This window comes from Alosa sapidissima, chromosome 6, assembly GCF_018492685.1.
Source record: "Alosa sapidissima isolate fAloSap1 chromosome 6, fAloSap1.pri, whole genome shotgun sequence".
NCBI classification, from domain to species: domain Eukaryota; kingdom Metazoa; phylum Chordata; class Actinopteri; order Clupeiformes; family Clupeidae; genus Alosa; species Alosa sapidissima.
Window position 1 is genome coordinate 15,206,020 of NC_055962.1, and position 13,268 is coordinate 15,219,287.

Genomic DNA, 13,268 nt, shown 5'->3' on the forward strand with positions numbered 1-13,268 from the left:
AGTTTGTAATCAGTTCCTCAACGAAAACAGTATCCTTGAAAAATTCCAATCAGGTTTTAGATCAAATCACAGCACAGAAACAGCTCTAGTGATCTTGGGTACTGACTCAAATAAAGTCTCAATCCTTATTCTTCTGGATTTGAGTGTGGAATTTGACACCATTGATCATAGCATCCTAATTCACCGCCTTGCAAAGTGGGTGGGTCTCTCTGATAATGCTCTAAACTGGTTTCAAACCTACATTACTGCCAGAGATTTTTATATCAGTCTAGGACATCATGTGTCTGAAAAACATGACTTGCCTTTTGGTGTGGCCCAGGGGAGCTGCCTTGGTCCCCTGCTATTTTCCCTATATATGCTTCCGTTGGGAAACGTCATAAGTCAGCATAATGTTAACTTCCATAGCTACGCAGATGATACCCAATTGTATATTTCTGTGGAGCCAACTAACCCAGATGGCCTTTGCTCCCTCACTGCATGCCTAACCTCCATTAATCAGTGGACGAGCAAAACATTTTTGAAACTAAATGATGACAAAACAGAGGTACTTTTGGTTGGACCAAAACTAAAGCAAGACATTGTTCTTAGTAATCTGGGGAACTTGGCGCACCAGGTCAAACCAAAAGTAACAAGCCTCGGTGTCATCTTAGATGCAGAGTTAAGTTTTAAGCCCCATATCAGTAAAGTTACTCAGACAGCCTATTTCCACCTGAGAAACATTGCCAAAGTGCGGCCCTTTTTAACTTAACAAGATGCAGAAAAACTAATCCATGCCTTTATCACTAGCAGGTTAGACTACTGCAATGCACTTTTCACTGGTCTTCCCAAAAAACATCTAAAGAAATTGGCACTCATACAGAACTCTACGGCTAGACTTTTAACTAAGACCAAGAAGAGAAAACACATCACCCCTGTGGTGGCTGAACTGCACTGGCTCCCTATTTCCTATATGATTGATTTTAAGGTTATGTTAATTACTTACAAAGCTCTGAATGGCATAGCACCTTCATATATCTCTGAGCTTTTAATATCTTATCAACCACAAAGGAAACTTAGATCATCAAATTCTAATCGTACCCAAAGTGCTCCACAAGCAAAGTGGAGAAGCTGCTTTTATCCATTATGCCCCAAAACTATGGAACACCCTGCCTCTGTACATCAAGCAGGCGAGTTCAGTAAATATTTTTTTAAAAGATCTGAAAACATACCTGTACAGAAAAGCTTTTAGTTAACTCATCTTATCCTGTAGACTACTTTTTCAGATTATTCTACATCTGCTGCCATTGGAGGGCGCAGCCAGCCAGAAGCAGATGGGCTCCCCCTATTAAGTCAGGTTCTGCTCAAGGTTTCTTCCTGGAATATGGGAGTTTTTCCTTGCCACAGTTGCCATATGGCGTGCTTATGGGGGGGTAAAGAGTTAAGGCTGCCAGTCTTATGACATGTTATTTTTTATATTTTTGATATGTTGCTGAGTGGATCATAAACGGCCCCAGCAATGAAGAAAAGTGATTGATAATGACTGACTATTATTGTGTTACATTAATTACAAATCATGTTAACTCTATATGTAATTTAGAATAGTTCAAAGACAACACATCTGATGTTGAAACTGAGTGATTTTAAAAAAAAAATATATGTTCACTTTGAATTTGATGCCAGCAACACCTTTCAAAAAAGTTGGGACAGGGGCATGTTTGCCACTAGTTTTAGCCCAAAACATGCAAAGTCCATGGTTTCCAAAAATACAACTCTGAGTCATGCCACATGCAGAAGTTTTCAGATGACACTGCAATTGTGGGGTGTATCAGGGATGGAAAAGAGGACCAGTAGGAACCTGGTGGATGACTTTGTGCAATAGTGCAGACTCAACCATCTGCAGCTGAACTCAACTAAGACCAAGAAGATGGTGGTGGATTTCAGGAGATCTAAGCAACCTATGCTGCCAGTCTCCATTGAAGGGGTCAATGTGGAGGTGGTCAGCACATATAAGTACCTGGGGGCACTTGGACAATAAACTGGACTGGTCAACCAACACAGATGCACAGTATCGGAAAGGGCAGTCGGCTTTACTTCCTGAGGAGGCTGCGGTCATTTAATGTCTGCAGTAAGCTCCTCTGGATGTTTTACCAGTCTGCCATTGCCAGTGTCCTCTTGTATGCTGTGGTGTGCTGGGGAGGCAGCATCAAGAAGAGGGACACTGGGCGAGTTTAACAGGCTGGTACTATGCTACTCTGCAATTCTGCTGTTTAGCTTGACGACTACTACAAAATGATACCAAGGCAGGCTGTAGATACCCTAAGTCACCTTATTATTTTAACATTAAACAACAATTACTGATATTGAACTGCATTAGAGCCATAATTAAACTTGTTTAGCAAGATATGGCATGTTTACCAGTGATAAGACTGTTCAGAATGAAAGGTGACCTCACTTGTTAAGTAGGTTGTCCAGATCTCCATTTATATAATCATAAGAGAAGACCAATTAATCACGTTTCATACATGGGAAAAAAATGTGGGCAATCATTATCGTTTATATATAAATCTTTAAAAAACCTTGGCCAAGGTCAGGGCACAGCTGCAGTTATGAGACTTGTACACAGTCTACGCTTTCCAAAAAAGTATATATATATTTTTTATTTTTTTTAATGTAAGAGCATCACAAAATAAGTAAAATTCTAGTGCAAATATGAACATGGTCCTTACTGCCCTTTAACAAAAATCCAGGCACCTTCAACAGATCACAACAAGAGAAACATAAACAATTATTTAACAGCATATCAGCATGTTGCTGAAGGGGGAGGAGTGTGATCACTAGCCCATCTGACGAAAAACTTTTTCTTGCAGACAATGCAGACGTGTAGCCCACTCGTGAAGGCCTTGTGTGAACTCATGGTTTATCCACAGCTAGCGGTGAGGGAGTGTATCTGATCAGGCACTTTACAAGTAGGCCTATTTTAAGTTCACTTATCAGAAACAAAAGCTTTGATTTGGATGTAGACCTACTCTTCTTAAGAGACCTTGTTGTTGCCTAAGGATGTGCGTAATTCCCCTGTTGGCAGCATACCTACATAAACCACCTTGGCAGAGGTATCCTCCATATGGTAAAGAGCAACAGAGAGAACCCGTTTCAGACTAGTTTGCCTTGCTCTCTCTAAAGCGTTATACCGTCCCAAATGTCCAGACTTATTATGATCTACGCTAGCGTAATGGTCATATAGGTAGTCCGTTTTTTTTTCTTCCGGATTTTTTTCCCCCTCAGTAATTTTGTGTCAAATTTGTCTCAGTTTCCTGCGAATGTCTAGAGAACCGTAGTGCCTAGGATGACCAAATTTTTTGTATGTTGGTCTCTAGGGGACATCTCAACCCATCCTCACCCTTCGCAATAGTGCTTACAGTAACTATGACCTCTGTGGGTGGAACTGTGCTGTTGCACCTGGAAAACATTGTTTTCGTTGGCCTGCTGACCACAACAACAGTACGGAAAATATATATGTCTGTTTTTATTTGTCGATCAAATAATTGCTTAAAAGTGCGCGCTGTTTACAATGTCTATGCGTATGGAATAACTAGACAATATTCTTACGCTGGCCAGTAGACCAGTCCGATAAAATAATAACCTATTGAAGCGGACTTCATCCGTGAAAATTAGGCTCTCTATTGATATAAGATATTCAGTTCACTTCACCAGTGCAACTTCTGAACGGCCTTGCAGGCTGGAAAATGCCCTTTACCAACAGGTGTTTTGGGGAGGCGTGCCAATTTTGAATTGTATATGCCAATATTGAAATGTATCTGAGAAGAGCTGTCTGTTTTCGTTAAGATGTAATTCAGTTAAGCAAGCTGTGTTGACAGATCGCTTGTATGAGACGAGAATATGGGAACATCGTATGAGACAGATTTTACATAATTACATGTAGCCTTTATGGACGCGCTCAGTAGGTGCGCGCTTTCAAGTCGTTGTACTGTGAGGTCCTCCTTGCGCATGCGCAGTAAGGCTTACAAGCTGTACTTTCATTCATACACAAAGAGACAACATAATATCAGCTTGTCGTCGCCCCTATAGGGCCATCTGTGACCACTGTTTATTTTTTTCCATATCACGGTCATCTCTTGTTTACGGACGCTCACGGTGCAAAAGGAGAACAAGCCATAGCATACTATGAAGAAACGCTGCGCAGACGCCACCAGGCTTCGGAAAATGAAAAAGCTCAAAATGACAGAAAGGATATCGGAAAGGTAGTGAGAGGTGACGCATCCCCCGGATGCCGTTGCTTTTGTTGTTGCTGGCTTTGTGTATGTGCCTCTCCTTTACTCTCACCTGGGCGGCAATTTAGGATATCATCGCGATTTAACCTACAGTTTACAGTGAATGTAGCTGAGAAGGCTATATGCACAATTATTCGTGCAAAGTATTGCTCACAGAGCTTAAAATACGACATTGTTTTCAGAATACATTGTGTTCAACTGGAATTGAATTGAATCGTTACAAAGTGACTTCATTGATTGTAGCAAATTACAGATCGATTTCGTTCCTAGCTATGGGCGCTACAATGATAACATTATAAAGACATAACCTAGTCTTTACCACGTGTTAGGCTATATAATTTAACGTATTATTATAATTATAATTATTATTATTTCTATTAACCTATTATATGAACCTTTCACATAGTGTGTAGGTCCATAAGGTAGCCTACATTAATAGGGCGGCATTTACTGAGAGCATCCTTCATACAGGTTGTCTAGACCACAAGACAATTGGATCATTTGGAGCAGCGTAACAAAGCAAAGTCTACTGGGACGATAAGTTGCAAAGATTTATGCATACAGAAGCTTAGACTAACATACTGGATGTTTTCTAAGAGCAATAATTCACTACATCGCTTAATCAATAATATGGGTTGGAGAACAAGGTTATGCAATATTTTTACAGAGCGACAAAATAAACCCCGGTTGCAGTGATATCGTTTTTTATTAGCCTATCCATATATCATTCATAACATAGGCTATAGGCTATAGGTCCCATTAGCCTACCTTGCCAGCATTTCGGCGGTATTCTAAACATGACCGTTCCATCATCCATTTTCTCTGGTAATAGGCCTACAATGCAAAGATTCTGTTTTGCTGTGGTACTGAGGAGCGGAGGAGCGGAGGAAAGTTGTCATGGTTACCAAACAAAAAAAGCAGGCGATGTAGTCTAATGATATGGAGGAGAGAGGGAGATATCGGGTATAGAGAGACAGAGAACAAAGGCTACTTAGAACAAAAGGAAATCTATAGGTCTGGAAAGAAAGATTTTTCAGACAATTTACTGGGTGCAAAAATGTATGTTCTGGGGACAGTAGGCTGTAGGCTAGTCTTCATTAAATTTATAATCCACTATGTTACATTTTATGATAAAAACGCGTTTTATTCACGGTGTCCCTCTAGACTTAAGTTCCTTCCTGTGTTTTGGTTTAGGTTCATAGTGTTTAGTGAATAGCCGTCTTGAATCTTTTAAGATGCTATATTTTAAGCCATTGTTGTCAAAAGAGGTCCTCCACTTAGGCTACAACAATGGTCATTCTGCATACTGGCAACGGTGCCCAGCTTCACAGACGTCCTTGTCAGTTGTTTACATTTGCTAGGTAGCCTACCAAAACATGAAAACAATTTCATTCAAATAGCCTACCTCAAAGACAAGCATGCATAATATCCTTTTAGCATCATTCTAAAACTGTGGTAGCCTATGTTCAGGAGTATAGCCTAGGCTATTTATATTTTGACAACAAAACATTATATTGCCTTAAATCGTATAGGCCTATTGCAGCTTTAATAAAAAGGACTTAAGCATAGACCTCTACCAATTGTTTATTTTATTTGCTTTCTTTTCTTTTTCTTGCCATTTTGCACAGCATTGCAGTTTAAGATGCAATATGCCTATTTTTCTTACACGAATAACATCACATTCATTCTCAGACACAACAGTGATGTAATTCTGAAATTAAATCTGATGTAATTCTGTCTGATCAAAAGTGTTGCACAATACCCCTGTGCATTTCGTGCATCGTGTTTCCTGCAGGGCATTTAGCCTATTACCTTTGTTTACATTTTCATCAGCAAAAGAGACAAAGGATCAAGCTGTGGCTGACTATCAAACATTATGCCTTCATTGCTCCTTCATGACATCCATTATGCTTGGTACAACTATAAATCTGCCATCAGTGAAACATATCCAAATGTTTGTTTTATATTATATTATATTATATTGTATTATATTATATTATATTATATTATATTATATTATATTATATTATATTATAGGCCTATTGGCTCTTTGTTTGGTAACTTTATCATGAGGATTTCTCTTCCCCAGTGCGTACACAGTCCTGAAGTTCATGATAGTATGGACACTGGTATTGCTAGCAGACTTTATTTTGGAGTTCCGCTTGGAGTACCTGTGGCCATGCTGGCTATTCTTCGGTAGTGTCTACACTACCTTCCACTGCCACGGCCTGGTAAGTACAGTAGTCCCTTCACATAGATCAACAACTCACTTCCTGGAATTCATTTAGTCAATCTGTGTGATAATAATAATCAACAATCAATGCATAAATGTATTTATAATAGGCTATATGTTGGTCTTAATGGTCTAAATGTAATCAGTCAACCACTGCTTGCTCTCTAATAGGCCTTTCGTTGGTTGTTTTTTTAAATAGCAGAATCTGATTGCTGTGCATCGTCATTAATGGCTACACATCTGTTGTTGTTTCTTTTTGTTTAGGTCATATGCATGGTGTTTGTGTGTGCAGCATTTACCCTCGATATCTTCTGCTTGATTTTTGTACCTCTGCACTGGCTGTTTTTAGCAGCAAGCACCTATGTTCTATTTAACTACATTTGGCATACAGGTAAGGTTGAATATCAGTATTTATATGGCCAATTAATTATGCAGATTCAAATATTTTCTTGGAGATACCACAACAATTCTTGCTGTAGTTCTTACAATTATATATTCAGCCCATATTAATGTGATATAGTTACTTTAATTGACATTCCAGTGATTGCCTGTTTGCAAGGTGAGGTTGTGTTGTTTCTTGTCAGTTAATTAACACAGAAAATGATTACCATAACAAACCAACCATTTTGTGTGTCTCAGAAAAGGGCATCTGCATGTCCACTGCATCTCTGTGGATCCTGCTGGTCTACACGGAGGCTTCGCTCCGGCTCAAAGACCAGAAGAACTCCCACGCTAATTTATCACACATCTTCGCCGCGCACTGGTAGGTTGGGCTCGGCGCACACTGCTGTTCCCCTCCCCCTTCCTCCTCCTCTCTCCCCACAGTTCAGGGCTGGCTGTAAACACACAACCTCAAACCAAGTGTTTCCAATACAAGTTTGTACAAATGAAAGGCTTCATTGCTGTGGTAGAAGAGAGAGAGAGAGAGACTTGTAATGTCTATAATGTAGTGATAGTGACAGACACACCATAAATAAGGAGAGCAAAATGACTCAGATGTTGCATTACTGATGCACATCATCACATACATACATAATAAGATGGAAAAAAAAATGTTTTTGGCACAAGTTGTGGCACAAGTGTCTCCACCGTCCATATCACATTGTTGAATCTGACCTGTGATCGCTTTCTGATCCCACCAAGTCTCTCTCCAATTCGCTTCCCATCGCTCCTCTGTGTCCTGTATGAATAGTGACAAAATACTTTGATTTTTTTTGCCATACATGTATACTCTTTGGATGAGAAAGTGAATCATATTGTCATTAAAACAAAATTATTGTGTGTTCTCCCTTTTTCAGTATTGGCTATCCAGTGGTGTACCTGGGCTTCGATGTGACATGCTATTTCTCCAGCATCTTTAAGATACGCACCCAGAAAACAGTGCAGAGCAACAATGACTTCCACATGCACCTCCTGCAACAATCCCTACCTCCAGGCCTGCACCTCTACCCTAAGTGTGCACCCGAGACCAGAGAAAGTAAGGCGATAACAGAATTAGAATTAGAAAGACTTTATTGTCATTGTAAGCAGAACAAACAACAAAAGACACACAATACACTTAACTAGAGAGCAAAGAGCCGCCACGCTCATGCTCACCACCAGACCTCTATTAGCAGTTTGCGTGGTGGCTATTTTAAATTCATCGCTTGATCACACATTATACTGTATATCACACAATTATATTGGGCACTTTATGCTACATTTCAGTTGGTTGGGCTGTTAACAATCAGAGTTTATGGACCTAAAATCTACAGGAGAAGGAACTTTAAATTACAGAATGGCGACCTTTGCTTTTATTGTAAGGCTTTGTTGATGTATGTTGGAAAATAATCTGTGTTGCTTCTTTTAAATATCTCGCTCAAACCTGTGCTTCAGTACTCTGCAATTTAAGCACTGTTCTAAGTTACATACCTTTTAATTGTGGTGCTTGTTTGTGTGTGTAAATGTCATTTACGGCCTTTGTAATTCACTCATTTTATGTTCTTACACATTTTATCTGGTATCTATAGATCCTTTTGTTCAAAAACAAAAATAGTTTGTATCGTCATATTACTGTATACTAATGCCATTGCTGTTCTGATATAGAATGATAGAATAATGACTGTTATGATATCTGGATTAGCAGATGCTAAGTGGAGACCCAAAGCGGAGTCTGTCCAGTATCAGTGTCCGACTGCAGCCTCTGCATCAGATGAGGGGTCGACAGGAGACTACCTGCAGATCCCACAGGCGGAGAGGAGGACAGAGGGGGACCTGGAGGAGGTTCCCCCCAGAGAACTGAACTCAGGCCCCACAGGGGTCAAGTCACGTGGCAACGACCCACGTGACTCTTGCCAAGCCCGCGAGCCCTGCAACTCGCTCTCAGGTGGGGCACCCGCGCCTGAGCCCTCAGGGCCCTCCCAGCCACTACCTCAGGAGGAGCAGGGGCCCAAGGCAGCCACCAAGGCCTCCAAGAGCTCCCCGCCCAAAGCGCGCAAGGCCCCCGTCACGGCGGCGCCACCTAGTGGGAAGGCAGAGAAGAGACAGAAGAACGCCAATAAAACAACGATCAGCCCAAACCGGAATTTAGCGGAGAAGGGAAACGCACCTCCACCAGCAATCGCAAACCATCATGCAGAACAAATCACAAAGTAAGGAACTTCATCAAACATCACTCCTTACTTGTCAATACACCACTAGACATCCAAACAAAATGCAAACAAGGAAGATGTCTGGCGTTTGTTATACTTGTCTATATTATTTACTATAATGTCCTTTTTTCTGTAATGTAATGTAACTGTTTATCTATCGATCTATCTATCTATCTATCTATCTATCTATCTATCTATCTATTTATCTATCTATCTATTGTTCATTTATGTGCAAATCACCTCCTCCAGGTTGGAACAGGAATTGCGGCGTCTGAAAGGGGAGCTGCAGGCGAGCCAGCAGACGGAACAGGAGCTGCGCAGCCACGTCTGCAACCTGACCAACAGCGAGCGCAGCCTGAGGCCCGAAGTCACCGTGCTGCGGCAAACCAACGAGCTGCTGCAGAGCAAGTGAGCAATCCCCCCGCTGACCCACCGCTGTTGGTGCTTAGGATCTCTCTCATGGTATTGAAGGAGAATTCCGGCGATTTTTCACATAGATCTCTGTGTAGCACTGTAGCTGGCTAGGTAGAACCGATTGTTTTAGTTTTTTTCGTCCGACTACTCAGTGACCTCAAGAAACTATGTGAAAAATCGACGGAATTCTCCTTTAAATTTGTAATAGATTTTGGAGTTATTAAGCAGGCCTTAGTTAAACTTTTGCTCAGCATTCAAATAAGGGCCCCAGTTGTCAAATTATCATTTAATTTCATCTGTCATTTGTTGATATTCTAAATAAAGCAATATATCTACCTGCGACAAAAACTCCATGTACGTCAAACTAAATAATTTCCATACTTTCTGTGTGTTTGTGTTTGTGTGTGTGTGTGTGTGTATGTGTGTGTGTGTGTGTGTGTGTGTGTGTGTGTGTGTGTGCGTGTGCGTGTGTTGTGTAGAATCCTGTGCCTGGCCAAGACCAAGCAGAGGGACAGACAGGCCAGCGCGGTCCTGGAGAAGAAGGCGCGGGCTGAGACGGAGGCACGGGTGGCTCTGGAGAAACAGCTGGCCGAGTTACAGGCACAGAAGCTGGACGAGGCCGCCATCTTGCTCCGAGGCGCTCAAAACAGGTGTGCCACAAGCTACCGTATTTTATTTGTTGGAAACAATAGTTTGGTGAGAACTTCTGAAAAATGTACATTAAAAGATTTGCTATTCCAGTTTGGCATAGCACGGTCCTTATTTTAAGCTGTTATCTTATTTTGCAGCCTTTATATTTTCTCTCTCGTGTCTTTACCATTACAGTAAACAAGATTTTTGAGGGCAATATCATTTCTCTTTATTTGTGTGCAGGACAAAACTCCCTCTCCTACATTTCACCCCCGCCCCCTCTCCCCACAGCCTATACCCTTCATAACAGCCCCATCCCCACACCCACCCCATCTCCTGTCTACTCACACTGCTTATTCTCTCTGTCTACCAGGCAGGAGCAAACAGAAACACTAATGTTGAGGAAAAAAGTGAAAGATCTAGAGACAGAGTACAAGCAACTGCAGCTGGAGTGTCAAGGCAAAGAGGGCCAAGTGCTAGCACTAGAGAAAGAAGTGGAGGTAAAGAACAAACCCTACAAACAAGCTAGTGCCCAGTCTGCAGTGCTGGTGTTGTGTACTACATGTAGTCTCAGTGTATGTCCATGTGAGAACTATTTGCTCGGAGTGTGTGGCGACTTTGTGGCAGTCTTTTTGGATGTTGTTGTGGTGAATCCATTTGTCTCTGGATGTCATGATGAACACATGTATTGTCTGTGGTATCAGCATTCAGTGTGTTGCCTGTTTGATGTTGGTTGAGGTGGAATCTGAAGCAGTGCTGTGATCGATGTTGAGTCTGTCGTCGGGGTTGTTATACACATTTTGTTGTTGTTGTGCTGTGTGTTTTTCCATTTATGGTGGTGTTTTTCTTGGTTTTGCAAATTAGTTCATAATGAAAATATCATAATATCATGAATCACATCATGATACAAGCCAAGCCCTTCACAAAACACTGTATAGCTTCAGAATAAATCTAAGTTATTGCTGGTTGTATTAACAGTGTTGTTTCCAAAACCACTCACCAGCTTTTAAATTTGGCTGCTATGATCCAATATGGCTTTCATTGTTTCTTGAATGGCTGGCTGTGTAAATTCATTTTGTTTTCCTCTGTCAGTTTGGAGCTTTCAGAGTTCAAATGAACAGAACATTTTGGAAACAGAAAACACCACCGCATGTGCTTCAACAACATATAGATACCAAATATATGATGCAAGATTGGATATCATGTGCCTACCCTAATTTTTGAAACTCTTTCCTGTGTCACCTCATTTGTAGTCGCTACAGAAGTACAGGGGCGTAGAGAAGGAGATGGACACTCTGCTGTCAGCCCTCTCCTCTCTTCAGGACAAGGCGCAGCATCTGGAATACAACCTGAGTGCAGAAACGCGCATCAAGCTGGACCTCTTCTCTGCACTAGGAGACGCTCGCAGACAGCTGGAGATAGCTCAAGGTTCCTGTTCCATTTTTCTCTCTCTCTCTGACTTACATTTCAGTAGAAGTAAATTAGTGTAATGGCAGATAGACTAAAATATAATGTTTATTGCCTGTTCATGTGGAAATGTAACTTGGTTTCACAGACATACACTTAAAAATCTCACAGACAAATAGACTCATAGGAGCTTCATATTCCATGGGTTAGAAATATCCATAAATTAGTATGATGCCTGTTTAATTGAAATAACACATTATACTGATTCTTTAAAGACAAAGTTTATTTAATACGTCTGTATCCAGGTGTATGCAATCTAGACACTGAGGTGAAAAATGGTATGAATATTAGGTTACATTGATTCCGTCCTGTAGGTAAACTGCGTAAACAGGACCAGGAAATTCGGGAGATGAAGCAGAGGATTGCTGAGGTGATGGCAGTGTCCCCATCCATGTCCTACGTGACCCCTCGGCCCCCAGCTGTTCCGCAGTACATCACCAAGTTCCTCAACAGCGAGCGCTATGTGCTAAATCCACGTGCCCTCATGTACCAGTGTCTTAAGAAGTGAGGGACCAACTCCATGATACCCTGCGGCCTTCAGTTTTCCCAATCTGCAAAGACTGTGTTTATTTCACCTGACCAGAAATGAGGTGCCAAAATGCCATTTTTGGCCTGCAACAGATGGATCTACTGTATTCTGATCCAAAACCTCATCAAAGGGTTTATGCTGTTGGTTTTTTTTGCAGCTCTGCACAGGCAGACAGAACCTTTGGGCCAGAACCAAGTAGGCCTCTTGTACCCTGCTGGTTGACAACATGCTGTGGACTGGTCTATGGTCTATTTCCTTGCCAGAAGAAAAGAAATATTCACTCCATTTTAAGAGAGTGAAACGACCACTGACGCAAGTGAATATTTACAATGGACTCTTCTATGCGGCCATTTTGCTGCCCTTGTTATGATGACGTTCTTGGTGCTCAACCATTTTTTGACAGCGTCAAGAATCAACTGTCAACAGCAAAAAAATCCTGGCTAATCGTAAGAGTGGCAATATATTCAAAATTGTCACATGTTCTATGTAGAAAGTGGTGGTGTATAAAAGGCCATTAGGCAAAGAACCTGAAGAAGGAACACAAACAAGCAACTGTTAAGGAAGGTGATTGCTTGATCACTTGGGCTCTACATATAATATTAATAGATCAAAGAATGATGCAGAACCAAATTCCAGGAAGATAATTAATATTTTGTTTATTATTTTATATTTAGCCAGTCAGTGAGGAACTAATCTTACAGAAGGACAAGGTTAAGGTCCAGTAATGTTGAAAAGAAAATATGTTTTACATATGTTGAAGTGATTTTTTTTAAATGTCAGATCAGAGGGGTCATTTCAGGATAATTTATGAAGCTCTGGGTTTGACAGGGGCCCTTAAACATGTCAGTGACAGTGTATACTTGCCTGGGGACATTTTAGAGGATGGAAGAAATGTTTAATACAAAGTGTCAATCTCTCCACCTCCTCCCAGACAAGTTTGAGGTACTTTTGAGGTACTCACACTGCCTGTAATTTTTTGTGCCTATTCTCAATTAATTCTAAGAACTACAGCCCAAGAATTTTATGTAATACAGTGAAGTGTTTTGATTGAAGTGCTCTGTGCTGTTTTGTAGTCTTTTTTTCTATTAATTCACTGT

The 13,268-nt window shown here is 41.0% G+C and overlaps 1 protein-coding gene across 4 annotated transcripts; it reads left to right on the forward strand.

The window, feature by feature from the left end:
• The first annotated feature begins 4,024 nt into the window (after window positions 1-4,024).
• Window positions 4,025-12,996, forward strand: si:dkey-12h9.6 (macoilin-1). 4 transcript variants are annotated; one of them, XM_042095247.1, is made up of 12 exons: window positions 4,190-4,238; window positions 6,102-6,222; window positions 6,358-6,499; window positions 6,766-6,892; window positions 7,141-7,264; window positions 7,800-7,978; window positions 8,624-9,131; window positions 9,381-9,539; window positions 10,025-10,195; window positions 10,549-10,675; window positions 11,429-11,603; window positions 11,957-12,996. In XM_042095247.1, exons 2-12 carry the CDS (start codon window positions 6,164-6,166, stop codon window positions 12,148-12,150), a joined length of 1,965 nt encoding a protein of 654 aa, XP_041951181.1. In that variant the 5' UTR covers window positions 4,190-4,238; window positions 6,102-6,163; the 3' UTR covers window positions 12,151-12,996. The 4 variants fall into 4 exon arrangements, with proteins under 4 accessions (XP_041951178.1, XP_041951179.1, XP_041951181.1 ...); XM_042095246.1 differs by lacking the exon at window positions 4,190-4,238 and adding an exon at window positions 4,997-5,282; XM_042095244.1 differs by lacking the exon at window positions 6,102-6,222 and having other exon boundaries at window positions 4,025-4,238.
• The last annotated feature ends 272 nt before the right edge of the window (window positions 12,997-13,268 follow it).